A 27,943-nucleotide genomic window follows, 5' to 3' on the forward strand; every position below is an offset into this window, starting at 1 on the left:
AAATATTTTATTTTTAATTTTACTTGAGAGAGAGAGAGGGAGAGGGAATGAACAGGGGAGGTGCAGACAGAGAGGGAGAAAGAAAATCGTAAGCAGGCTCCAAGCTCAGTGCACAGCCCAACATGGGGTTCAATCCCATGACCCTGAGTCATGACCTGAGTTGAAATCAAGAGTCAGACATTCAAGCAACTGAGCTACCCAAGGGCACTCTTGTAGGTGCCCCTACAGGAGTCACACTTTAGATTCAAAGAAACAAATGAGTTGATAGTAAAAGAATGGAAAAAATTAAGCAGCAATCAGAGAAGAGCAGCAGTGGTTATGCTAATATCAGACAAAATAGACATTAAAACAAAAATCGATTCTAGAAACAAAAGGACGTTTTATAATGACATAACAATTAAAAATACATATAAGACATATTTCAAGAAGACATAACAATTACAAACATACGTACACTTAACAGAGCTCCAAAATACATGAAACAAAAAAGACAGCCATCTCTCCAAAGAAGATAAACAAATGGCCAACAAACTCATGAAAAATGTTCAACATCATTAGCTATTAGGGAAATATAAATCAAAACCATAATGAGATACCTCTTCGTATCTGCTATGATGACTACAATCAAAAATATAAGACAAAAACAAGTGTTGGGGAGCACGACAAAAAAATTGGAACCCTTACACTTTGCTGACGGAAATGTATTGAAGGCACAGCCACTGTGGAAAAAAGTCCAGCAGTTTATGAAAAAAACTAAACAGAGTTAGTATAAGATTCAGCAATTCCTAGGTATACATCCAGGAGTGCTGAAAACATATGGCAACCCCAAAACACATACAAGAGTATAGCAGCATTATTCACAATAGCCACATAGATAGATACACAATAGCCACAAAATAGATACAATCCAAATGTCCATCAACTTAAGAATGGATTAGCAAAATGTAGTATACCCATACAACAGAATATTATCTGACCATAAAAATAAAGTACTGACAGATGCTACATGAATGAACCTTACAAACACGCTAAGAAGCCAGACACAAAAGGCCACATATTGTATGATTGATTCCATTTATATAAATGTCAGAAAATCAACTAGTGGTATCCAGGGCCTCAAGGAAGAGGGAGAATGAGGAATGACAGCTCACAAGTATGGGATTTCTTTATAGGGTGCTGAAAATGCTCTGCAATTAGTGGTGATTGTTTTACAACTTTGTGAATATGTTAAAATTCACTGAATTTACACTTTATTTTTTTACTTTTTATTTGAGAAAGAGGGTGAGCACAAGTGGGGAAGAAGGGCAGAGGGATACAGAGAGAGAATCTTAAGAAGTCTCCACACTGAGCGTAGAGCTCTATTGGCATGGGGCTCGATCCCACAACTCTGGGATCGTGACCTGAGCGAAAATCAAGAGTCGGATATTCAACCGACTGAGTCATCCAGGCATCTGTGATTTTACACTTTAAATGGGTGCATTTTATATATGTGGATTACAACTTATTTTTTTTTTTATTTAAAGATTCATGATAAAAGCGAAATGATATAAAAAGGTATACCATGCTTTCACTAGTCATAATAAAGCTGGAGTGATAGTCTTTTTTTAAAAATTGTATTCATTTCGGGACAGATATAGAGAGCAAGTGGGAGAGGGGCAGAGAGAAAGGGAGACAGAATCCCAAACAAGCCCTGTGCTATAGGCACAGAGCCCCAGGCAGGGCTTGAACTCACAAACCATGAGATCGTGATGCTTCACTGAATGAGCCATCCAGGTGCCCCAGTAACAGCCTTAATGTGACATAAAATAGACTTCAGAAAAAGAGAAAGATTACCAAGGTTAAAGTGAAACATTACATACTGATTAAAAAATTTGATTTATCAAGAAGATATAACAAAATTAAATGTGTAAGCAATTAATAATACAGTATTAAAGTAAAGGAAGTAAAAAGTACAGTATATAACTGAATTTCAATACCTTACTCTCAGTAACTGATAAAATAAGCAGTCAAAAAAATCATTAAAGGGGCGGCTGGGTGGTTCAGGCAGTTAAGTGTTTGACATCAGCTCAGGTCATGACCTCAAGAGTCTGAGCCCCACATGGGGCTCTGGGATGACAGCACAGACTCTGTTTTGGATACCTGGTCTCTCTCTCTCCCTCCACACCCCACTCCCCAAACATGCTATCTCTCAAAAATAAACATTTTAAAAAGTTTTTGAAAAGATCATTAGGGGTGCCTAACCAGCTCAGTCGGTTGAGCATCCGACTTCGGCTCAGGTCATGATCTTGCATTCATGGGTACGAGCCTCGCATCACGCTCTGCACTGACAGCTCAGAGCCTGAAGCCTGCTTCGTCTCCCTCTCTCTCTGCCCCTCCCCTGCTAGTGCTCTATCTCTCTCTGTCTCTCAAAAAATAAAATAAAACGTCAAAAAAATTTTTTTAGTTAAAAAAAAGATCATTAAAGGTATAGAAAATGTGAATAACATTCAAGTAATTTGACCTAGTGACGTTTACTTAATATTCCAGCCAACAGCAGAAGGATACACATTTTTTTCCAAGTGCACATGAAAACATTCATCAAGAAAGAGGATATTGTGAGCCATATAAATCTCAATAAACATAAAATGAAATCACACAGATTATTTTCTGTAACCCCATTAAACTGGAAATAAATAAGAGGAAAAATATCTGGAAAAAATCTGAATATTTGGAAATCAAACAATATATTCCTAAATCACTTCTATGAGTCAGAGAAGAAATTATAAGACAAATTAAAAAATACTTTGAACTGCATGAAAATGAAAAGACAAACATATAAAAATGTGTTAGATATAATTAAATCACTTCTAAAAAGTGTATTATAGCTTTAATCTTGAAATTTCCTTCAGTTCTTCTTTTGCAGAAAAAGCATTTGACACAATTAAGCCCCATTTATGATGAAAGCTCTAGCAAACTAAGAACTGAAGGAAATTTCTTCAACTGATAAAGAATATGAAAAAGCCTGAATTTGATGCCACATATAATGTTGAAAAACTGAATGCTTCCCCAATATCAGCAAAAAGGTTAGTATGTCCATGCTCAACACTTCTATTTAACAGTGTACAATAAATAGGTCCTGGCCAGTGCAAAAAGACAAGAAAAAGAAATTTTAAAATAAAAGAAATAAGGGGCAGCTGGGTGTCTGACTTCGGCTCAGATCATGAACTCACAGTTCGTGAGTTCGAGCCCCACACCAGGCTCTGTGCTGACAGCTCAGAGCCTGGAGCCTGCTTCCGATTCTGTGTCTCCCTCTCTCTACCCCTTCCTTGCTCATGCTCTGTCTCTCTCTCTCTGTCTCTCAAAGATGAATAAATGTTAAAAAAATAATAATAATTAAAAAATAAAAATTAAAAAAAGAAATAAAAGGTACACGGATTGAAAAGTAAAAAGTGAAACAGTATTTGTAGACCACCTAACTGTAGTCTACAATCTACAAATAAACTACTAGAAATAATGAAGGAATCTGATGTCACAGGATAGAAGTTCAATATGCAAAAATCAACGTTATTTCTCTGTACCAGCAACACTTACAAAATGAAATTTTTTAAAATAGCATTTACAATTTGATAATAAAGTATATTTAAAATATTAAAAATAAATTAAAAAAACAGCATTTACAATAACATTAAAACCTTAAGTATGTAGTACTTAGGTATAAATTTAACAAAGTATGTGTGAGGAATGTCCACTGAAAAAGTTCATACCGTGGAGAGAGAGAAAGATTTCAAACATTCAAATTACAGTAAAACCTTGGATTAAGAGTAACTTGCTCTACAAGTGTTCTTCAAGATGAGCAAACATGTATAATAAACTCTAAGTTGACAAACGAGCCATGTTTTTATTTACAATACAAGTAGTACATGATGTTGAATGTCACATGATCACAACTGGGCCAATGGTTCATCTCTCTCTCTCTCTCAGTCTCTCTCATTACGGGATTATGGGTGATCGTCTCCCATGCTCAAATGCTCAGTCTCAGGCTACAGTGTTGGGCAGAAATCAGTGATTTTTCAGAACACTGGAAGATGCCCACAACTGGCACTAGTGTATTATTTGTCAGTTCAAAGTACCTATGGACAGTCCTTTGCATTTCCATATAAGAGTAAGGTGAGGAATGCTTTGCTTCATTCTAGGTCAGGCTGCTTGCAGATATAGACCCTTTCCTCTGCTGCCTTATTGCCAGTTTCATTAAATATGGTATATGACAAGAGTTTATTAATGCTGTACTGTAGTTAACATTCATGCAAGCATATACAATGGTCCCCTCATATACAACGGCAGGAAAAGATCTCATTAAGCCAACAGATAGCAGTGACTCCATTAGTGATAGTGAAAGTCATCTTACAGAATGACCCTCCTCTCTCGTCTCCCTCACACCAGCCATGAAGGTTTTCAAAGGTAACTACAGGTTAATTTCTTTATTTTTCTTTATATTTTGTATTTTCTTTATTATTTTGTATTATATTACAGCATTGTAATCATTTCTATATGAATATTTTTGGGTTGTGGAACGAATCATCTAAGTTTCCATTATTTCTTATGGGGAAATTCGCTTTGATATACAAGTGCTTTGGATTACAAGCATGTTTCCAGAACAAATTATGCTCGCAAACCAAGAGTTTACTATATATTGTGATAGAAGTCATGATAGTGATTATCTTTGGGAGAGGAGGTGACAGGAGGAATGACTGAGAGGGATGGAGCACAAGGGCACAATCTGGGGTGCTGATGATATTCTAATTATTGATCCAGGTGGTAATTACACACATAGGATTTGTGCACTTGCTGAACATAGAGTTCCATAAACAGTTAACTTAAAAAAATCAATAGCATTCTTTGTTTACCAGTGACAAAGAAAGAAAGAAAAGAAAAGAAAAGAAAAGAGAAAAGAAAAGAAAAAGCTGTCTGCTAAAGACAGGAAAAACAAAGTAAAAAAGTTCAACTAGAAGATCTTTGAAATTTACATTACATATAACCAATAGGCTACTATCCAAGATATATTCAACAAGATGGAAAAAAAAGAAAAAAACCTCTGGGATTGCTAAGGGCAAAGGATATAAACTGGCTATTCACAGAAAATGAAAACGCTGGGATTGGAGGTTGGAGTTATACATTAGTAATCCAAGAAATGCCTAGAGCCATCAGAAACTGGAAGAACAACCTTCCCCCAACCCCACCTCCACTTCCAGATCCTTCTGAAGGAGTACTGGGCCCTGCTGATAATTTTATTTTGGACTTCTGCCCTCCAGAAATGTGAGCAATGTGAAGACAAACTTGTCTTAAGACACCAAGTTTGTGGACATGTGTTATAGCACCCTATGAAACTAACACAATTTCCTGAGCCCCCATAGTTCCATTTCTAAATCTAGTGCCTAGAGCACTGGGCCTGTATCTATGAGATTCAAAACCCTCCTGGGGCGTCTGGGGGGCTCAGTCAGTTGGGCGTCTGACTTCGGCTCAGGTCATGATCTCACAGTTCGTGAGTTCAAGCCCCATGTCTGGCTCTGTGCTGACAGCTCGGAGCCTGGAGCCTGCTTCAGAATCTGTGTCTCCTTCTCTCTCAGCCCCTCCTCTGCTCATGCTCTGTCTCTCTCTCAGTCAAAAATAAATAAACATTAAGAAAAAATTTTTTAAAGATTCAAAACCCTCCTGTGCAACACTGTGCAATTTACCTATACGTGTGACTAAAAAAATAAACCAATGCCCTAACTGAAAAAAAAATTATATGTATAGAAAAATAATTTATAATAAAATATCTATTTCTACATGTCAATGCTCAGGCAGGACTAAGCTAGAAAATATAATATTTACACCTATACACTGAGTCTACATAATACGGATAGTTTCAAAAGCAGAATGATAGGCGCCCATGTTGGCAACTCAAACACAAGCAGTGCTGCCGTTGGTGCCTTGATTTTCCAAAAAAAGTAAACTCTTCACAGAGTTCCAAACAAAACAAAGTATATTCTCCTCAATTTACACTACAATTGTATTCCTGGAAAATTCACTGTATTTTACCACCTTTCAAAAAAAAAAAGAAAAAAGATTTTGTGTTTGTACGTAAAACAAAGTTAGATTCTTAACTTCCAATAATTATATACAGGTTTTCATCTACATATTCAATAGGACATTCAAGTCATGCAGAATACTAGACAATGAACACCAACAGGACCCCCCAACTACTAAGGCAAACAAAGGTAGCCCAACAAATTCCACTGGCATTTAAAAGTCTATCAATAATAGACGGAGGGGGCGCTTGGGTGGCTCAGTCAGTTGGGCGTCCAACTTCCACTCAGGTCATGATCTCGCGGTTTGTGAGTTCGAGCCCTGCATCGGGTTCTGTGCTGACAGCTCAGAGTCTGGAGCCTGCTAAGGATTCTGTGTCTCCCTCTTCCTCTCTGCCCCTCCCCCACTCACACTCTGTCTCTCTCTCCTTCAAAAATAAATAAACATTAAAAAAAATTTAAAAATAATAGTAGATGGAAAAAAGACAGTCTCTTCAGCAAATGATGTTGGGAAAACTGGACGGCAACACACAGAAGAATGAACCTGGACCACTTTCTTACACCATACACAAAAATAAACTCAAAATGGATGGAAGACCTAAATGTAAGACAGGAAGTCATCAAAATCCTAGAGGAGAAAACAGGCAACAATCTCTCTGACCTCAGCCGCAGCAACTTCTTACTTGACATGTCTCCAGAGGCCAGGGAAACAAAAGCAAAAATAAACTATTGGGATCTCATCAAGATAAAAAGCTTCTGCACAGTGAAGGAAACAATCAGCAAAACTAAAAGGCAACCAACATATTGGGAAAAGATCTTTGCAAATGACATATCAGATAAAGGGTTAGTATCCAAAATCTGTAAAGAACTTATCAAACTCAACACCCAAAAAACAAATAATCCAATGAAGGAATGGGTAAAAGACATGAATAGACACTTTTCCACAAAAGACATCCAGGTGGCTAACAGACACATGAAAAGATGCTCAACATCACTCATCACCAGGGAAATACAAATCAAAATCACAATGAGATACCACCTCACACCTTTCACAATGGCTAAAATTAACACCTCAGGCAACAACAGATATTGGCAAGGATGCTGAGAAAGAGGAACCCTTTTGCACTACTGGTGGGAATGCAAATTGGTGCAGTTACTCTGGAAAACAGTATGGAGGTTCCTCAAAAAATTAAAAATAGAACTATCCTATAACCCAGCAATTGCACTACTAGGTATTTATCCAAAGGATATGGTTTCAAAGGGGCACATGCACCCCAATGTTTATAGCAGCACTATCGACAATAGCCAAAGTATGGAAAGAGCCCAAATGTCCATCGACTGATGAATGGATAAAGAAAATGTGATATATCACACACACACACACACACACACACACACAATGGAATATTACTCAGTGATCAAAAAGAATGAAATCTTGCCATTTGCAACTACATGGCTGGAACTAGCACTAGCATGTATTATGCTAAGCTAATTAAGTCAGAGTCAGTCAGAGAAAGACAAATTATCATATGATTTCACTCATATGTGGAATTTAGATACAAACCAGATGAACATAAGGAAGGGAAGCAAAAATAATAAAATTTAAAAAAAACAGAGGGGAGACAATAAAAGACTCTTAAATACAGAGAACAAACTGAGGGTTGTTGGGGGCGGTGGTTGTTGGGTGTGGGGAAGAGGTAAATGGGTGAGGGGGCTAAATTAAGGAGGGCACTTGTTGTGATGAGCACTGGGTGTTATATGTAAGTGATGAATCATTAAATTCTATTGCTGAAATTATCAAAAATGAATAAACATTAAATTAACTAATTAATAATAAAAGTTATTTATTCATTTACTTAAAAATTTTTTAATGTTTACTTATTTTTGAGAGAGAGAGAGAGAGAGACAGAATGTGAAATGGGGAGGGACAGAGAGAGAGAGGGAGACACAGAATCCAAAGCAGGCTCCAGGCTCCAAGCTGTCAACACAGAGCCCAATGGGGGGCTTGAACCCATGAACTACAAGATCATCACCTGAGCCGAAGTCAGATGCTTTATCAACTGAGCTACCCAGGTGCCCAATAATAAAATTTTAAAAAGTCTATTAATAAAGGAATAAAAATTAATCACCATCATAAAAATAAGCAGTATTATATAGCAATAAAGGAAATGAACTTGATCTGAAAGAATCAACACTGACAAATTTTAAAAAGTCAACTGGAAAAAACAGGTATGCAGGATACATAGTAAAATACCATTTGTGTCAAGTTTTAAAACAAAACAATAGTATAAGTAGCACATAGACATACACAAATATATAGTAAAAGTACAAAACCAGAATGAAAAGAATACGCTCCAACTTCAGGATATTGATTACGTTACCTTTAGGAAGGGAAGGAGAAAAACAGGAGTCAGAAAGATATACAAAGGGGGCCTTAACTATATCTGTAACATTTTATTTCTTAAAAATGAAATCTGCAGCAAACATGTAAAATGTAGCATTTGTTAAATCAGGGTGTGGAGAGGGTGGAATCATAGTATTCAGTTTTATTTTTCCTGTAAGTTTGAAGTATTTCTTACTTAAAGTTTTTAAAAGTCTATATTCCAGGGAAATTTCCCACCAACTGTAGCACAATTGTGAGACACCACTCCACAGAAACTTAGATGAGGATCACAAATGTTTAGGTAAGTAGCGATTGAGAAGGAAGGACCCAGATCTGTTTGCCCCAATGTTCTCTATAATTTGAGTGCGGTAAAGAGGTGAAGAGAATACAGAGAAGAAATATATATGTAATATATAATATAATATAGATATATATATTATATATAATATATGAACTAACCCCAAACTGACACTATTCACGTAAAGCAAACTGGCTGGTTTCACTGCCCAGGCATTGGGCTTTATTTTTCACTGTCCCATTTCTTCCCTTCTCCCAAATAATCTCATGAAAATTGAACTACTAAATAACAAAAAGAAGGTAGACAGAAGCAGCAGCACAAATACTTCCTATATCATAGAAAGGATGTTTCAACTATTAAAAATGTAACTGGTGGGAAATATAATTATTTTGCTGTTCTTTAAAAACAAGTTACTTGGCCTATTATACCATTCTCCAAAAATTCATTGAGAAAAGTCACACTTTCTTTCCAGCAATATATTTTCTCTCTAGTCATACGGCTCTGTGGAGCAACATAAAATGTGTTATACACCAAAACCTTTCATGTTTACTATGTTCTTGCTCTCATATTACCACCGTATTAAACATGAGGTTGCTACTAATACAAGACTGCAGCAAAAAAAACACTTGTGGAGGGGGTGGCGGAAGAGGAGAATGTAGTTTCACACTTTCAAAAGACAAGGAAAGATAAAACATCTAGTTTCCAGTTTATAGGATCTGGAAACAAATTAAATGTCATCACAAAAGGAAACAATTCAGACAATAACGCAACATGGGATATTCAATATCTGAGTATGGGCTCTTCAAAAGGTAATGTGCACAGAAAGATTTTTACAAGAATGAATGTTCATAGATTTATCCATGACAATCACCACCTGGTAACAATCCAAATAATCATCAGTAAAAAGAATGGCTAAAAAATGTTGGCAGTATACACATACAATAGAATACAACTCCTCAATATAAAGGAACAAACTGCTGATACACACAGTCACATGGATGAATCTCAAAAATATGCTGAGCAAAAGAAGCCAGACACAAAATTTACAAACTATATGGCTCCATTTAATATGAAGTTCACGTACTACTGGCAAACTCATCTATAGTAACAGAAATCAGAATAGTAGTTCCCTCTGCAGGGGGCTTGACAGGAACAAGGGAATTTCATGGCTTGATAGAAGTATTCTAAATCTTGACCCAAGTATGATTACATGAGTGTATACATTTATCTAAATCCACTAGAGGGGAAGAAAGGAAAGATCACGGGTAATGAAAAAGTAGAACAGTTCTATACTAAAATGGACTTAAAAGACCTAACAACCAAATGTAACATGTAAACCTTGATTGGATGCCCGTTTTTAAAAATTAACTATGCAAGTTATTTTTGGGACAACTGGGAAGACTTGAATATGGGCTAGATATTAAGAAATTGTCACTCATTGTTTTAGGTGTGATAGATAATAGCATGGTGGTTATGTAGAACAACGTCCTTGTTTTTAGAAGATGTTGAAGTGATTAGGAGTGGCGTACCATGATACCAACAATTTACTTCCAAATTTTCAGCAAAAGAGCCACATTTATTTTATACATACACACACATACGTACAGATAAATCAAATTAATGTTCATAGGTCGTGGCATAGGTTTTCATTGTACTATTCTTTCAACTACCCTGTATCCTTGAAAAATGTCAATAAAAAGCTGGAAAGTAAAGATGACAACTTTTATAGATAACAGAGTGATCTCTGAGATATATTACGTGAAGGAAAAAAAAGCAAATGTGCAGAATAGTTTATGTAATATGCTACCTACTATATTAAGAACCAAAGAAAAAAATATATGTGAGGGGAATGGTATGTGTGTATGTGTATATGTATGTGTATCTGTTTGGTTATATTATAAAAGGAGATACTAGAAGAATAAATCTGAAACCAGTAAAAATGATTACCTACAGCAGATGAGTATGGATGGGAAGTAGGTTTGAGGAGACAGGGCTGGATGTGAAACTGCTCTGAGTACATCGTTTTATGGGTCTTGACTTTTATACCATGTAAACATAAAAAATTAAGTTGAAAAGAAGAAATTAAAATGTAAAAGATGTTAAAAATATCTCTGGTCATAGAATTCATCTATTCAATCAAAGCCAAATTAATCAAGCTTAACTTGAATGGTTGCTAATGATCATTTTTGCTCCTTCTGAGCATCAGAGCTATTTAACAGCTTTTTGCTGGTCAGAAAAATTAGCATCTTGTTGCAGATCTGCCCCTAAATAGTTGTGCAACTGTAAACAAATAACTAGCCATGCTAAGCTTCACCTGTACAAAGGAATAAATCGAATGATATCTGGGATCTTTGGAACTGAAAAATTCTGTGACTCAAGTGTTTGATGAAAAAAGTTACATAGGGATGTTTCCACCTGCCTAATTTCTTTAGCCTCAATGAACACAAGGTCCGTTACACAGTCATTCACCTCCTGCAGTACAACCAATACCAAGAAAGAAAGGGTACTGAAATTAAATATATTTCTGCAACTCCTTCAGGCAGTAATCAGTCACAACAAAGTACTTCCTCCTAAAGATGGGTACTGGCAAAGGAAGGGGAGCAGCAGCCAGTCGGTGGGGCAACTGTACTTGCTGGGCATCTACACCCCATTGGTTAGCAGCAGAGGAAGCAGCAGCCAGTAACAAAGTCTGGTGAGGCTGCACGGCCGAGCGAGCGGTTTAGGAAGCTGGGACCCTTCTTATATTCTTTTGCTAAAGGAATCTTACTTTACAAAAAAGTTGCTCGACTTTGGCAGCTGTGGGATGAAAACATCTGAAGCTAGGGCTGTGGCTTCCCACACAGCAAAGTAAAATCTCTGCAGGCTTAGATAAACCAAGAGTGCCAGAAACTTTCTTTCCCTCCACCCTCTGCCTCACACTTTGCCCTACCCAGGCTTGCCTTCTTTAAGACCTAACAAAAGACCTAGAAGAGTCTTGTGACTTGGAGTTTCAGCGACAGTGTTGCAGAGGCCTCATTCTAATTCGAGGAAGGACAGCCAGGAGAGCAGGGGTGGCCAAGGGTGGGTTAAGTCCAGAGAGAGGCCTGCAGGCAGGGTGTGCAGGGTGTGCAGGAAGCAAGTGGGGAGGGCTTCTCTGGGCAGCACTCAGAGGCCTGGTGTTGGATATTTAAAGACACTCACATACATATACCTGCCCCCAGTGTTGCTGGGAGATCAGAGTTGAGACATAAGAGAGCTTAGGAGGGGTGGAAGGAGAGAAAGGGGGCTGATTGGGGAATTTTGGTTCCAAGCTGCTTGCAGGTCTAAAATGGGGGTATGGAAAGGCTCTCTGGGATTTCCTCTAAAAGAGACAAGCTGGAGCTTTCATCTGAAGACGAAAACGAGAGGACTCTGTAAAGAATGAAGAGGAAGTAGTTTTAAAACCTGCGGAAGGGTCTTCCGGGATGATTAAAAGGGATGGAGTTTTCTCATACCATGGAGAGATCCAAGCCCCTTCCCCTGAGGAAGCACAAGGGGGTTCAATGCCTCAGCTGGATTTCCAGAGCAGGTTGGGGGACAGGATCCTCTGGAGCCAATCTGGAGAGTGACTGGGGGTGGGGTTGCTGCTCCTCTCCAGCAAGTTCACAGAGTGAGCAGTTTCTCTGTAAAAGCTGTTGCGTTTCTTGGCGTGACAGGAAGGATAAGGGATAAGGGATCCCTCTCACAGCCAGGAGGGTCCTGAAATGATTTCTGAGGGGTTGGCCCTGGAGGACAAGGCAGGGTGCTTTGTGCAGTGCTGACACAGTTTGGTTGCTGGGTGTGAGGACTCCACACTGAAGACTGAGAGTAAAGGCCCCTTCACGAATCAGAAGCTTGAAATTTGACCGAAAGAACCTGCCTGCCGTGATTTGAGAGGAAACGTACCCCCTTGGAGACTGGGGAGAGAGGGGGCCAGTAATACTCTTTCTAAGAGAAGAGGGATGTAAAGAGAAGCCTACCACCCGATTCACTGGAAAGTTAGGGGCAGGGCGAGGAGGCCTTTGGAAGAGGAAGTGGTTTGTAAATGATCTGAAGGACCCCCAACTGGAAGCTGGGATACAGCGAGGAGAACGGAGGTGGGGGTAGGGACGGTCAGAGCTCTGCGTGGCTGGAGTGGGAGGGCGTTCAGGATTTTGCAGAGGGAGGAGACCCAGGGGCCACGGGTCGAGGCTCCCGAGGAATGATTCAGAGGCTAACGTAGCTTTTGAAGTGACTCGGGCTTCAAGGAGATGAACAAGGGAAGCGTCCCCGAGTAAACGCCGGAGACTCGGTGACACCCAGGCGACGGGGGTTGTGGGGGCGACCGGTACTCACGGAGCGGATCTCCAGCGCCAGAGCGCATTGCAGCGCCTTCACCTTCGGCATCCGCGCGGGGTGGGGCGGCGGGGACGGACCCCGGCCGCGGGCCCGAGTGAGGCGAGGAGACGCGGGGCGGGGCGGGGACGGGGAGGAGACGAGGTGGCGGCGGTGGCAGCTGTGGCCCCCAGGCCGGGGCCCGCGGTCCAGCCTGGGTCCCGCCGGAGCCGAAGCTGTGCGCGGGGCGTGGACTCGTTGTCATGGCAGCCAAGGGGGCGGGGCCGGAAGAGAGGCCGGACGGGGACGCGCGGGAGCCGCCACTCCTCGGCGAGCGGCTGGGGGCGGGGCTCGGAGAACGCCTGAGGCGGGGCCACGCGAGGAGACGTGGCTTCCGAAGGAGTGGGGTGGGGTGGGGTGGGGTGGGGTGGGGTGGGGCGGGGCGGGGCTGTTCTGTGACATCAAAAGATGGGCGCACAGCTGGACAAAGGCGAGAATAGCCTGGGGTTTGTGTAGTGGGACAGTGCCGAGGTCAGGGAGCTGGACTCAGGAGCCCTGAGTTCCAACGTGGCGATTACACCTTGGGCTACTGGAGTCCCAGTGAGGCCTCAGTTTCCACTTGGTTTTCTTTTTTTTTTTTTTTTTTAATATTGGTTTTCTATTTGAATTTCACAGTACAGTTTACAAAGCCAGCATGAGGAAATTGAGGATCATAGAAGAGGCTTGCCCAAGTTGAAGAGAGAACCAGCACTGGAACTCAGGACCTTTCATGTAAAACCCCAATTGCGTCCCTGACAATTGGGGCTTGAATCAGATCATGTTCCTCTTCCTAGACTCCTACTCTATGATTCTATTAGTGCATCCCCCTCTCTCTTCAAGGTTCCCTAATCCACTGTGTATGCTTAAATTGAACTGTCGATGCAGGGCCAACAATAAATCCAGTTGGGAAGGGCTTGGGCCATAAACCATCAAAGATTAAAAGAACCTAAGAGATTGGTCCAATCCAGTCATTTTAAAAATCATTTTTAGTGTGAAATATATTACACATACAGAAATGTATAAAACACGTTCATCTTAAACAATAAAGCAAATCATTGTGCAACTAATACCTAGATTAAGAAATAAAACATTACTAGAACCTTAGAAATGCCCCCAACCATTGCATTGCCTTCCCTGCCCTGGAAGTAACTGCTACCCTGACTTTTGTTACAATAATTCCTTTCTCTTTCTAAGTACTTTTGCTATTCAAGTATGCATTCCTAAACTAGACGTTTTTGTTTCCTGTTATTGATGCTTTATCAGTGAAATTAACACTACTCGTGTTTTCCTGTGACTTGCTTCTGTCATTTACTATTATGTTGTGAGACTCACCCAATATTGACACTGTATAGCAGAAGTTTTTTTCTATTGTTGGCTAGTACTCCAATATATGAATATTTATTTATTTATTCTTTTAACTATTGATGGTCACTTGCACTGATTCCATTTTTAGCTATTATTCACATGTTGTTATGAACATTCTAATACATGTCTACTAGAGCGCATGCATGCTCCAGTGGGAGTGGATTGACTCGGTATTAGGTTTTGCACATGGGATTTTAATTAGTGATGCCACACCGTTTTCCAAAGTAGTTGTACCAATTTATGTTCCTGCCGAGAGTGTATAAGAGTTCTTATTTTCCCACATCTTCACCAACATTTGGTATTGTTTAGGTGTTTAATGTTTGTATATTTGGGTGTATGTAGTCCAAGTATCTCATTGTGGATTTACTTTGCATCTCTTCTTATTATTGAGATTCAGCACTTTTTCATGGTCTTATTAGTCTTGCCATGTTCTCTTCGTGAACTGCCTACTAGTTCTCTTGCTATTTTATTAGATGGTCTCTCACTCACTCTCTCTTGCTTTTTTGCTCTCTCTGTCTCTCTCTTTCTCACTGATTTATAGGAGTTCTTTATATATCCCGGATGCTAATTCTTCATCTATATTACATGTGTTACAAATATCTTCCCCAGTTTGTGCTTAAGTTTTTAAATTTTCCATATAGGGTGTGATGAACAGAAGAGAAACTACATCAAGGAGTATGAATATTCTTAGTTTGACCAAATAATTCCAAGTTGCTATCCAGAATGCCACACCAGTCTACACTCCCACCATCCAGCGAATCTTCCATTTCAGCTAACATATTATTCAGTTCTAAAATTTCCATGTTGTCTTTTTCATTAGTTTTCACATGACTGCTGAGATTCTCTATTTGTTTACTCATTAGAGCTCTATTTTCCTATGCCCTTTGACTACATCTTTATTTCTTTGAAAATATTTACAATAGCTGCCTTAAAGTCTGTATATGTTATATCCAACATCTGTGCCATTTCTGCTTCTCCTAACTACATGTTTTCATAACTATACACTGTATTTTCCTGTTTCTTTCTATGTCTAGTGCTTTTCGTTATTGAATACTACATATTTAATAATGCCCTATAAGAACATGGATTCTATGATCTTTCTCTAAAGACTATTGATTCTTATTTTAGTAGGCAGTTTAATTATGGGGTCATTACCTCAAACTTGTGCAGACTTAGTGATATACTTTGCTATTGCAGATATGTGGAAAGCCCAAGATGTTCTTAAAGCCCATCTACCTTGGTAGGTCCCAACTTCCAAACTCTGTCTCTCCCAGACTTTGTCAGCCTTCGTTGTAGACTTTGTTAACGTGAGTCTAGTGCAGGCCTAACTGTAGGATATGGTTCTTTCTGCTAGAGTGCAGACTTTCTGATGTATCAGCTGGATTCCAGGAGTGTTATACAAAGTGTTAAAAAGATCTCTCCACAGTGGAATGTTCAGCACTCCAATGTCCCCAGTACTGTCTGATCCCAAGCATCTCTGTTCTGCTCCCAACCCTAAAGCAGCTGCTGACTGGCATGTCTCTGGTCATCTCATCTGTGTATGTAAAGCTCACCCCTCAGCCTTGAAGTTTTGGGGAAACACCTCATAGGTTTCTGGGCTCTCTCTGCACAGTGCCTGTCTTTGTCAGTTTGGACTGCTATAACAGAACACCATAGCCACCACAGTGCCTTATAAACAATAGAAATTTATTTCTCACAGTTCTGGAAGCTGGAAGTCAAGATCAGGGTGCCAGCACACTTGAGTTCTGGTGAGAGCCCTCTTCTGAGCTGCAGATGGCCCTTTTCTCATTTTATCCTCACAAAGTGAAGAGGGTGAGAAAGCTCTCTGGGGTGTCTCTTATAAGAACACTAACTTCATGAGAGCTCCACCTTCATGATCTAATTAACAACCCAAAGCCCCACCCACAGCTACCACCACCTTGGGGGGTAGGATTCCAACATATGAATTTGGAAGGGACACGAACAGTCAGTCTATAGCAACTAATTTAAAGATGTTCTCCCTCCATTATAGCCTTCAAGTTTCAGCCTCATACAAAAATTCAGCTGCCAATTTCTAAACCCCAAGCATGAAATTTTGGGTAAAAAATCTAATTGGCCTGAATGGCAGCATTGTGAATGGCATCACTATAATTAATGATGTCCCAGGAAGATTTATAATCACAGGTTACAGATAAAACAGAAATAGTACGCTTCTGCACTTCCCCTCCTTTTATCCTTTACTAATTTTATGGGAAATAAGTCCAATAAAAAATATAAGCTCTTAATCTTTCCCAGAAATCCTACCTCATTTGATGAATACTTTGAGGGAATAAATTAGAGTCTTTTTTTTTCTTTTATACAGTCTACTTTGCATTTATGAAGTGAGGATGATAACTCAGGTTCCCTGGCCAAATGGTCAGAAGGTTAGAAGCCTTTTAAAAGACTTCTATTGTCTTTCCTTCATGTTCAGTCTCCATAAGGTAATTGATTTCCAACAAAGTCAGTGTCTTCATTAGTCATAAGACTATTAACAATAATAACAGCCACAGTAACCATTCAGTGACAGTTCATTATATATCAGGCATTGTGCAAGGTACTTTAAGTAGGTAATTATACACCTTACACATCTCTACAAGCAAAGTATTGGTATCCCCATTCAATAAATGAGCAAACAAGGTCACAGTAAATTAACGTGCCCACACTCACCCACATAGTACCTGGCACAGCAGGAACTTGAACCTAAGTCTGCTCTTCTCCTGCTATAAAATGCTGCCTCTTGTTATTTATTGTTTTAATATTATCAGTAACAAAATACCAGTCAGTTTAAGAAACAATACAGCCCAATAAATATAATAGCAATAATTATTATATTAATAGAGGTTGTATATAATATGTCATTATCTTGCATTTGAAAAGATATTTCTGTTCCTGAAAGCATGTTTCTGTCATTTAAATTGATTCTCAGGATGATTCTATATATTTTAAAGTGCAACTATTTCTAAACTTCTAACACTTGACGGTGGGCTTATTTGTCACCGAGAATGGTATGGAAGTTTAAGAGAAATAAGACTTTAAAAATCTCTGATATAGTTTGAAATAAAAACATAAAGCAGGAATCACCCTATAATAAGAAATTTCTTATATTGGGTAAACTATAATTAAAAAAAAAGAATTTTCTTTTATGAATTGTACCTCTTGGAATAATGTTCGAGCTTGAAATGTACTATGTAACTCAACACATACCCAGAAGACCATTTTGTTTTATTAATCTTGTCTCTCTATGTATGATATGCTAGTCCAGTCAATAATAACTAGGTCTCCATTCTTCTGATTGAGTCTTAGAAAGTAACAAGTAAATGAGGAATCATTTCCCATTTCTTGTATAACATCTTTATGGAATATGGATGTGTAATAGGCCAGCTTGCTGGGAGGAGGGAGTATGAGGATGTACTATAAAAGTTCTGAGCCCTAGTTGCAAACTGGGTCTGCTGGAATTGGGCATTGCTTCTAGCCTGGTGGATGGCCTCCTGAGATTCGACCCTACTGTCTCCATTTCAGGAAAGAAAGGGCCTGGGCCCTCTGCACAAGGCTGCCTAGAGGGCTAGAAGCATTGCAATGACCGTAAGCTACATCCATCCTAGGGAAGAGTTTCTGCATGAAGGGTCTTCTCGTGGTGTTGGAGCCACATAGTTGTGGGAGGAAGGTGATTCCGACGTAGGTACCATTTATTTCTTTCCATAACTAATAAGCTGTAAGCACCTGGAATACTGACTACTTGTGCTAAACTGACCAATGATCTCCTGAAAATGTCTATATCCGAATTCCCAGAACCTGTGAATCCTACTCTCTATGGCAAAAAAGGATTTTATAGATGTGAACAAGATAATGACCTTGAAATGGGGAGCTTATCCTGGTTTATACAGGTGGCCTTGGTGCAATCACAAGAGAACCAGGAGGAGTCAGCATCAGAAAGAGGGTAACGTGATAATGGAAGCAGAGGGAGAGAGATGATGTGATGTGGGGCCATGAGTCAAAAAATGAGGACAGCCTTGAGAGACTGGGAAAGGCAAGGAATGGATTCTCACCTAGAGACTCCAGAGGAACCAGCCCTGCCAACACCTTGATTTTAGCTCTGTGAGATTCGTTTCAGACTTCTGACCTCCAGAAGATAATTATATTATTATAAGATTATAATTATAATTATTATAAGATAATGAAGTTGTGTGTTAATCCACTAAGTTTGTGGTAATTTGTTACAGCAGCATTGGGAAACTACTTGATCTAGTAAGAATCTGCAGGTGAGTTAGAAGTTAAACAAGCTGATTGTAAGTTTCGTAAACTAGTACAGAATTAATTTTGCAACAGAAATTACAAATTTAAAAATCATGACACAAATAGTGACCTCAGAGGACTTTTTTTTTTTCCTTTCCCCTCAGAGGCCTTCTTAGGTCATGCTCAGGAAATGAACTAGTCCTCTGCAATGTCTGTTGGGGATGGGTTTCTCAGCACACTGATAAGCAGCCCCTTTCAGTCCTTTCTGGGCCACCTGCAAATTTCAACAAAATTAAATTCTAATACCAGTCCTTGAAAATGTATCAGGGCTATTAATTGAGAGTGAGCACGAAAAACATGAGGGCATATTGGCACCAAGTGACTCCCACCCCTGGGTATTCCATTCTGGACATTCTTCCCCAAACAGCTGTGGCTGCCAATGCCTTTGTGCATCTCCATTTCCCATTGTTGTTTTAGGGAGCAAGAGTGCAGATGAGTTGGGTCTCTCCCCATTTTCTGGACAAAATAGGAAGCCTGAGCCCTACACTGAAGACCCCCTTTGACATTACTCCTCTCTCAGCTTCAATCCATCAGAACAAGTTTGGCTTCTCATCTCTCCCTCAAAGTTCCAAGACTTTTTTAAAAAAAAATGTTTATTTATTTTTGAGAGAGAGAGAGGGTGTGCAAATGGAAGAGGGGCAGAAATAGAGAGAGAGAGAGAGAGAGAGAGAGAGAACCCCAAGCAGCCTCCGTGCTGTCAGTGCAAAGCCCAACGTGGGGCTCCATCCCACGAACCTGTGAGATCATGACCTGAGCTGATATTAAGAGTTGGACCCTTAAACCGCTGAGCCACCCAGGCACCTTGCCCCTAGGGGCTTTTTAAATAAAGAAAGTAAGAAGTTTTTCTTTAACTGGTTTAACCAACTGTTAGAGAAATAATGGTTGACAACACCTAAAATTAAAAGCATATCTGGTCCCACCCCATACTGATTAAATCAGCACCTTTGGGAGTGAGGCCTAAGCACCTATAGTTTTAAGATTTGTCCAGGTGTTTATAGTCAGGATTGAGAACCACTGGTTCAAGCCAGCCATGAACAGCCTATTCTTGGCCAAATTTTAATCACCAGTATTATTGGCTGAATTGTGTCCCCTAAGATTCATTCATTGAAGTCTTACCCCCCAGTACCTCAAAATGTGACTGTATTTGGAAACAGGATCTTTAAAGAGGTCATTCAGGTTAAATGAAATGATTGGGGTGAGTCCCAATCAATCCAATGACGCCTTTATAAAAAGAGGGGATGAGGTGGAGGCACCTGGCTGGCTCAGCCATTTAAGCCTCAACTCTTGATTTTGGCTCAGGTCATGATTTCACAGTTTGTGAGTTCGAGCCCTGTGTTGGGCTCCACACTGACAGCATGGAGCCTGCTTGGAGTTATCTGTCTCCCTCTCTCTCTGCCCCTCCCTCACTAAACACTTAAAAAGAGAGAGAGAGAGATGAGGACACACACACACACACACACACACAGAAAAGACCAAGCGAACGCAGGGAGAGAAGACGGCCACCTATAAGCTAAGGAGAGAGAGGAGGGCGTCAGAAGAAAGCAACCTTGCTGGTCCTGGGCTTCTAGCCTCCAGAACTGCAAGAAAATAAGTTCCTATAGTTGAAGCCACCCAGTCTGTGATACTTTGTTATGGCCGCCGGAGCCACTTAGTACAATCAGTAAAAAAATTGATCTCACATCCATTGCACATTTTCATTCTAGAGACACTCATTTTCAGAGCTCTGAACACAAGCACGGGCTGTACTTCTCTTTATTCGAGGGGATAAAAAATCATAATAGCTTTCATCATAAGAAGATATACCCAGGTAAATTGCTTTTACTTGCAAATAACAGAAAACTCAATTATTGATGGCTTGAAAAGTAAAGATTTTTAATTATCCCATATACCCAGACGTCTGGAGGGAGTTGGAGGGAGGGGATGCTGCTGAAGCTCACCTGGTTTGAAAGGCCAGGTCCTTCCTATTGTTCCATTTCACCACTTTTTTTTTCTTGTGATGCTGATTGTCTTTAGACTGGTTGTCCACATTCCCACCAGGAAAAAATAGAAAGGGCAGCACCAACAAACTGGAAAGTCATGCCTGTCCCTTTTTATAGAAAAATAAAAGCTTTCCGGAAGCCTTCCAACAGAGCTCTGCTTCTAGGTCACATGACCTCCTGCAGCTATAGAGGAGGCCAGAAGCATAATATTTCACGAATGGGAAAAGGATGTTCATGACTGAGAACCAGTGGTCTCAATCCTAACCAGATTCATCTGGGGAAATTCAAAAACTCTAGATACCTGGGCTTCATTCCCAAGGGTTCTGATTACATGTATATGCACGCATGTATATATAGATTCTGACTATTACACATATAATGATTATATTATATACATATGATGTATACACACTATTATACATGTATTTTCACATACAATAATACATAGTATAAATATACCTTTATTTTATATATATTACATATTTTAATTACATTTAAATATATATGTTAACTATACAGGTGATTCCACTATGCAGCCAGGTTGAAAACCACTGGTGTAGACCACACACGGTTTATACCGTGATACCACCTGAAACAAAGCTGGGACGTTGCTCAGCAAGCAAAACAGGAAAAATAATAGGATGAGGATTGACATCTTGTGGCGGCCACAGCTAGAAAGTATTTGCTCATAAAGCCGGGAAGATGCATCTGGATTTGGGCATGTGTGGACACAAGCTTAAAATGAGCAGTGTCCTCTGCTCTCCCCCTTCCTCCTCCACCTCCCTTCCCTCTCCTCTCTCTCCTCCTCACCTTCCTCTCTCTCCATCTCTCAGCCTCTTCATTTATTTCTTCCCTTCTCCTCTTCTCCATCTCTAACACATCTTTATAACCCAGGTTAGATCATTATAACCAGGATTATTTCCTACAAAATCAAAAGCGATTCTCCAGTCATTGGTTGAATGCTTCTAGTAACAGAAATCTCACTGTCTTACACAGAGTTACTGCATTAAGACAGTGGGAGTTATGCTCTGCACTAGGGCACCAGCCTGAAGTAGGGAGCTGGGTTGTGTCAGGTGTCGGCCAGCTAGGAAGAAGCACACTTTTTTATAATTCACATGAAGATGCCCTATGGGCTAACAGGGGTCCTGGTGTTAGGAGGTTACCCTTCTCACTGTCACATGACTGTGGCTATACGAAGTCCTCTTTTATGATGGGACAAAATCGCCCTTCTCAAAGATTCCATTCAGTGATCCATTTGATGGTTTGGAGCCACTTAGAACACATTTGCTCCCTCCTCTGTGGTCCCCATGGCAGCTCCCTCCTCTGTGGTCCCCATGGCATCTTTTCTCTTCTGGCTTTCTCAGCCTTGGCTCCCCCGGATATCCTGCTCCAACATGACTCCGACTTCCCTCTGCATTCCCCCTTGCTCGTGTTTAGATACACTGTTGAGTGGCCCTCTTATGCTGCAGCGCTGTAACCTGAGCATTGTAAATGGGAGAGTCTGCCTAGAGAAGGGGTGACTTTATTGTCCTTGACAGGGAGAAAGAGGATGTGGAAAACAAAATCCTCTATTTGCAGAAATCACCTTGCTGCCGGCCATGACAGAGACAGACATGGGTAGGCACAAGAACAGGTGACAGAGCTTAATGTCACGGAAGCCAAGGGAGAAAAGAATTTCAGCGATAGGGTGATGACCATCAGTGCCCCATGCTGTTATGAGTTGGGTAAGATAAGTACTGAAAGTGCTTAATGGATTTGGAAACCAGTCATCGGTGACCTTCGTTAGATGAGTTTCTCTTAATGGATGGATGGAGAGACACAGCAAGTGCAGAAGAAAAGAGAGTGTGCAGATGGCAGTTATAGGGGAATACAGTCCAGGAGGTGGTGGTCAGGGGATGGGGAGGGGAATGTGTTCTAAAGGATGGGAGAAGTTTGAATATGGTCACAGGCTGAGCAAAAAGAGGAAGTAGGTAGTTAGAGGCTGAAACCCAGGAGCAGGAAGAGAATTATTGGAGATCTGTTCAGGGGGACTCGGGAGGCAGAGGTAGAGGGATTGGACTGGGAACAGGTAGACTAACACATCTTTCTTAGAGCCTGAGGGAAGGAGAAATAACATGTACACAGAAAAGTGGAAAATTCCTTTGAAATGAAGACACAGAAAGGTTTGGGGAGATGGCTTTTAGACAATGAAGTAATCTCAGTGCTAATATGTCCTTCCATCTCTTTCTATCCTCCCTTCATGGAATATTTATTGAATTCCTGCCACCTAGCATTGTGGATACTGAGAAGACAAAGCCTTCAGACTTTGGACAGAGATGGCTCTGGTCTTCACCTGGTCACTCTCCACCACCAACAGCACCCAGACCCGCACCACACATCAGCCAAAGAGCAGAGAACTCCCTTCCTCACAGCCCACCATTGCCTTTAAATTTTCTGTATGTTCTCAATTTCCTGATCATTTTGTCTAAGCCGCACAGGAGAGCACAGCTCACTTGGGATGGTCAGCTGCAGGAAGAGAAAAAGGAATCAGGGATAAATCAAATGGGGGAGAAATAAATGATCTTAAAGCATTTGGCCTAATTCCTCTTCTGGAAAGAACTGTGTTTGGAAATAATTTTAAGACATCTCTACAGGCATGAACAGGGAAACCCAGAGGACATAAGCAGGAGAGCCTAGTGCAATTGTGAACTGCACACTGGAGTGGAATGAGTCCTGAGGTTTAGGTGTGGGCAGGAGGGAAGTCTGAAAATGCCTCAGATGTGAGAGGGAGAAGTGAGAGTTGAAGGCACCACGAGAAAAAGAAAGGTACATAAGCCCGGAAAAATATCTGAATAAAAAGAAAAACTGAGTTGGAGGTAGGAAGTGAGGTAAGGCCCCTAACTTCCTGGTGACACTTTGTGTGATCATTGTTCGTGTATCTGACTGGCCCAGTGGCTTGTGATCGCCTTGAGGCCCAGAGCCAGGTGTTGGCAATTCTATGCCCACTAGCCATCAGGTTTTGTGGAACCTGAAGCTAATATAATTTGGGGAGGGTCCTTTAAGAATTTATTAATGGAAAATTAAGTAATTTAAAAGTGAATATTTATTTAAAAAGAGGGAACAGAGGTGCCTGGGTGGTTCAGTCAGTTGAGTGACTGACTTCGGCTCAGATCATGATCTCACAGTTCATGGGTTCCAGCCCCACGTTGGGCTCTGGGCTGACAGCTCAGAGCCTGGAGCCGGCTTCAGATTCTGTGTCTCATTCTCTCTCTGCCCCTCCCCACTCGTGCTCTGTCTCTCTCTGTCTCTCAAAAATAAATAAATGTAAAAAAATTAAATTAAATTCAAAAAATCTCAAAATCCAGAAAAATCACATTATATGAACTGCCTGAGATACCACTATCAATCTTCTTCCATTTCCTATATTTTCTCTGTTTATTTTAGCTTCCCAGCTCCTTATTGGTCACATCTGGGAGATTTTTCAGACTCTTTTTTTTTTTTTTTTTTGGAAACCTTTGTCAAGTTTCTGCCCTAAGAATTCAGGCCATTTTGCATCGCCTTGTGCAGTACTAATCCTTTACACTCTGAACTGACAGTACTCACTCACTGATTTGTTGCCGATGTCTCCGTTGTAGAGGCCTCACACCTTTGGGTCACAGCGCTGGGTGAGTCAGTACTATGGGCAGTAGCAATATTCATGGAAGCCATTCCTTCACCAGAGATGGCTAGCAATAACTGAATCTTACTTGGGAAGTGACTGTGAATCGCAAACAAAACCCACTAAGCCCAAACTTCAACATGACTGCCCTTTAGGTGGATGCCCCAAATTCCTGTGGCCGCCATAGGTAAAGGCAAGTGAGGTGGAGGGGAAATTGGAGTGGAAAGAGACCAGGGTCTTCGAAGACCGCTATTAAAATCTCACCCGGGGAATTTGCAAAAACATGTGACCAGTACTCAGGGCAGGGCTGGTGCAAGTCAGGGTCCTGAAGCCTCCTGAACTTTGTCAGATATTGGGCACTCAGTGAATGAAAACACATGAAAGGGAGGGAAAGGAAGAGAAGTGAGCAGAAAACATAGCACTCTTGCCTGAAAAGAAGGAGATTCCTGATAGTACTGGTTGTTGGTGAAGTATCTTCAGTACCCCAGCCTGACCTCAGCCGGAAAATTCGCTTTGCTCGGCCACTGGGGTTTCTGGCCTCCTGGGTAGGCTGCCTGTGTTCCTCCTTCCTCTTTACCCCTAGCTTTCCTAGCCACACAAAGGGCTATATTCTCATCACTGTAGCAGGAAGTTTGCCAATCACCAAGCTTCCCCGTGTGCCTCTTTGATTTGCAACATTTAAAGGGCATGAAGAGATACATTCAGAGGCAGGCTTTTAAATCTGAAGTTACCCTAGTGTGAGTCCCAACTGAAACATCCTCACTGGCAGTAACCGCTGAGCACAGCTGGGCGGATGGCAGCTTTTGCCCTATAAAACATTTGATACTTTGCCAATAAACTATAAAGAGGAAAAGAAAGCCCCTGTCTAGTTGGAAGTTACAGGGCAGCTTTGGAATGCGCTGACCAAAGCAAAATGTGCCGCTTGTTCCTTCAGTTTCTAAGTACCCCAGCCCTGCTGATGAATATATTAGAGCGTATTTATCAGTAATTCAGGCCTCTGACTCAAGGGCCCCCTCAGCAAAGCCACTGGGATTTCAAGGCCTGCCCCAGTCCCTTCCTTCCCCACTGGGGCTGGGTGGTTAAGGGAGTCCCCAGGATCCACCGAAGCTGTCCGGCCCGGATGCCGCACCAACTACTCTCTACTCCACGTCTTTGTGGCCTTGTCACTGGTGCTACTACCTGGCGAAAGAATGAGCGTCTGCTGCCATTACTGTCATTCTTCAGAGCTGTTTCTTCCCTTGCACCCTACATCTCTGTTCTCCCTCTGACAAGGATCCCCAGAAGGGAGTCTCTCCGGCCAGGGAAAACACCCGCTCCGCCAGACTTCAGAGGGTCTGGCAACCTACTAAGAATAGTTATTTATAAAGCTTACCAAAGGTAAATGCCCTTTCTGATTTTCATATCCATTCTTGACATGTTTTCCAGGGCCAAGGTGGAAGACAGTTGAACGGTAGCATCCAGTATCAAGTGCAAAACATGATTCCTCCCTTCCAACCCACAAACCTACAGAAAGTCCAAGACAGGAGTCATAGGCCTCCTACTTTAGAATGAGTTCCTCGGAAACCTGCGGAAACCGCTTGAAGCCATCCCGTGATATCCATTTTACCTCAGGGTCAAGCTCCACTCACTCTCTTTCCCCAGGAGGCCTAGGAGATCTTATGCAAAAAGGATTCTGGAAAGTTCTGTTCTCTCTGAGTTGCTTTTGGGTTCCTCCAGAACCCTCAGACAATTATTTGAGTAAAGTGGTTTACTAAGGTGATGATCCCAGAAACACTTCTCAGAGAGGGGCGCCTGGGTGGCTCAGTCAGTTAAGCGTCCAACTTCAGTTCAGGTCATGATCTCACAGTTCGTGAGTTTGAGCCCAGTGTCAGGCTCTGTACTGACAGCTCAGATCCTGGAGCCTGCTTCCAATTCTGTGTCTCCCTCTCTCTCTGCTCTTCCCCCATTCATGTTCTGTCTTTCTCTCTCAAATATAAATAAACATTTTAAAAAATATCTTAAACACTTATCAGAGAAGGACGCCAATAAAAGGCACGTTATGAAGCCAATTACCATTGTGGGAGACTGGAGTTTAATCCCACTCAGACCCAGTGTGGAATATATACCTTAGCATTATTCCATCCCATCTTAGGTCTTTATCTGTGCATTCCCCTCAGCCATTGGTTGAGTGTTAATTCCAGTCTTTCTTTCCATGTGGTGGAGTGGGCTTCAGCAGCTGGGGAAAGCAGAAAATCAGGTGCTGGCAGGTGTAAGTCCAGCCAGTGAGTACAGACATGGTACATACCAGGTAATAGGAGTGGGGCACTGGCATTGGAGACCACAGTTCCCCAAGTGGACAACCAGGACCTTCTCATGATCAATGGGGAGATCCACAACCAAGGAACAGCAGTTTGCCTGATCTCCAGAGTGGGAAGATAGTTTGTGTGAGAGCCCTGAGTAATCTGTGCAGTCAGGAGCAGCTGTGAAGACAGATGTAGGGTCCTACATCCCTAGGCCATGGGGCGCTGGTAAGAGGAAGGCAGGGAGCTGGGGTTCAGGACAGAATTCTTAATTCCCAATGGAATTGGGGTCAGAAGGAAGGGAAACTAAAGCATAAATCTTCATTGCTCTATGAAGAGTTTATCACGTTGTAGGTGTTTCAGAAATATGTGGGTCTTTTAAAAATGGCTGTCACAATAATTGGGGAGGCGCTACTGGCATTAATGGAAAATATTCAGAAATGCCAGGTGGTCCTACACAATGAAGAATTGTCCAGCCTCCCCCAAATCCTATCCGTTCGCATATTCTCACGAGTGAAAAACTTACTTGTAAATATCTGAGTCTGTAGCCTAACTTCATTTCACACATTACAGGGTAGTTTATCCAGAATAATGCAGCTTTTTTTTTAAATGAAGAGAAGACTATACTTTATTTTGTTCAGAACTCTACTGAGAGTTGTACCAAAAGGAAAAAAAAATGAAAAGTTGTCGACAGGAGTTTAGAAAAGCACATCAGTCTCAGCTAGTGGTAGTGTTTGAATCACCGGTTCAACATCCCTGACTGAGCCAGTTTCATTTGCAGTGCTTCCATTCAGGTAATTTTACTTATTATTATTATTTTTTAATGTTTATTTATTTTTGAGAGTGAGAGAGACAGAGTGTGAGCTGGGGAGGGGCAGAGAGAGAAGGAGACACAGAATCCGAAGCAGGCTCCAGGCTCCCAGCTGTCAGCACAGAGCCCTACATGGGGCTCGAACTCAAGTACTGTGAGATCATGACCTGAGCTGAAGTCGGAGGCCTAACGGACTGAGCCACCCACGTGCCCCTATTCAGGTAATTTTATATGGCTTCATTACATCTTTTTATGTGCCAGCACATTGACATATGGAAATACATATTATTCTATTATACATCACTTCTCTTATTTCTCCTTTATCTTACACATCGACTTATAAGATGTATTTGTAAAAGTTGTACATGTAGGCAAGTTATATTTTCTGTGAATTTCATATGAAAAGGAAGTTTTACAAAATATGTGTAATAAAAAAGGAGCACTGGATCTGGTAGGGCTGAGACTCACTGCTCCAAACTTACCAGA

The 27,943-nt window shown here is 41.0% G+C and overlaps 1 protein-coding gene and 1 long non-coding RNA gene across 5 annotated transcripts in view; one reads left to right on the plus strand and one right to left on the minus strand.

Annotated features, from left to right (window-relative positions):
* Positions 1–13,294, minus strand: part of SPATA6 (spermatogenesis associated 6) — a 147,448-nt gene extending 134,154 nt beyond the window's left edge. For 2 of the 4 annotated variants that reach the window (XM_042951548.1, XM_042951547.1), the window contains exon 1: positions 13,058–13,283. In XM_042951548.1, the coding sequence (XP_042807482.1) occupies positions 13,058–13,108 (51 nt within the window). In that variant the 5' untranslated portion in view covers positions 13,109–13,283. Of the gene's footprint in view, positions 1–13,057 lie in introns of all 4 variants that reach the window. The other 2 variants (XM_042951549.1, XM_042951546.1) reach the window with 2 other exon arrangements.
* A 262-nt stretch (positions 13,295–13,556) lies between these two features.
* On the plus strand, positions 13,557–23,271 carry LOC122227829. Its single transcript, XR_006206233.1, has 4 exons — positions 13,557–13,636; positions 13,712–13,807; positions 17,978–18,133; positions 23,001–23,271. It is a non-coding gene; the product is annotated as an uncharacterized LOC122227829 (long non-coding RNA).
* Positions 23,272–27,943: the final 4,672 nt, after the last annotated feature.

The sequence above is a fragment of the Panthera leo genome, chromosome C1 (genome assembly GCF_018350215.1).
Source record: "Panthera leo isolate Ple1 chromosome C1, P.leo_Ple1_pat1.1, whole genome shotgun sequence".
In the NCBI taxonomy this organism is placed as follows: Eukaryota; Metazoa; Chordata; class Mammalia; order Carnivora; family Felidae; genus Panthera; species Panthera leo.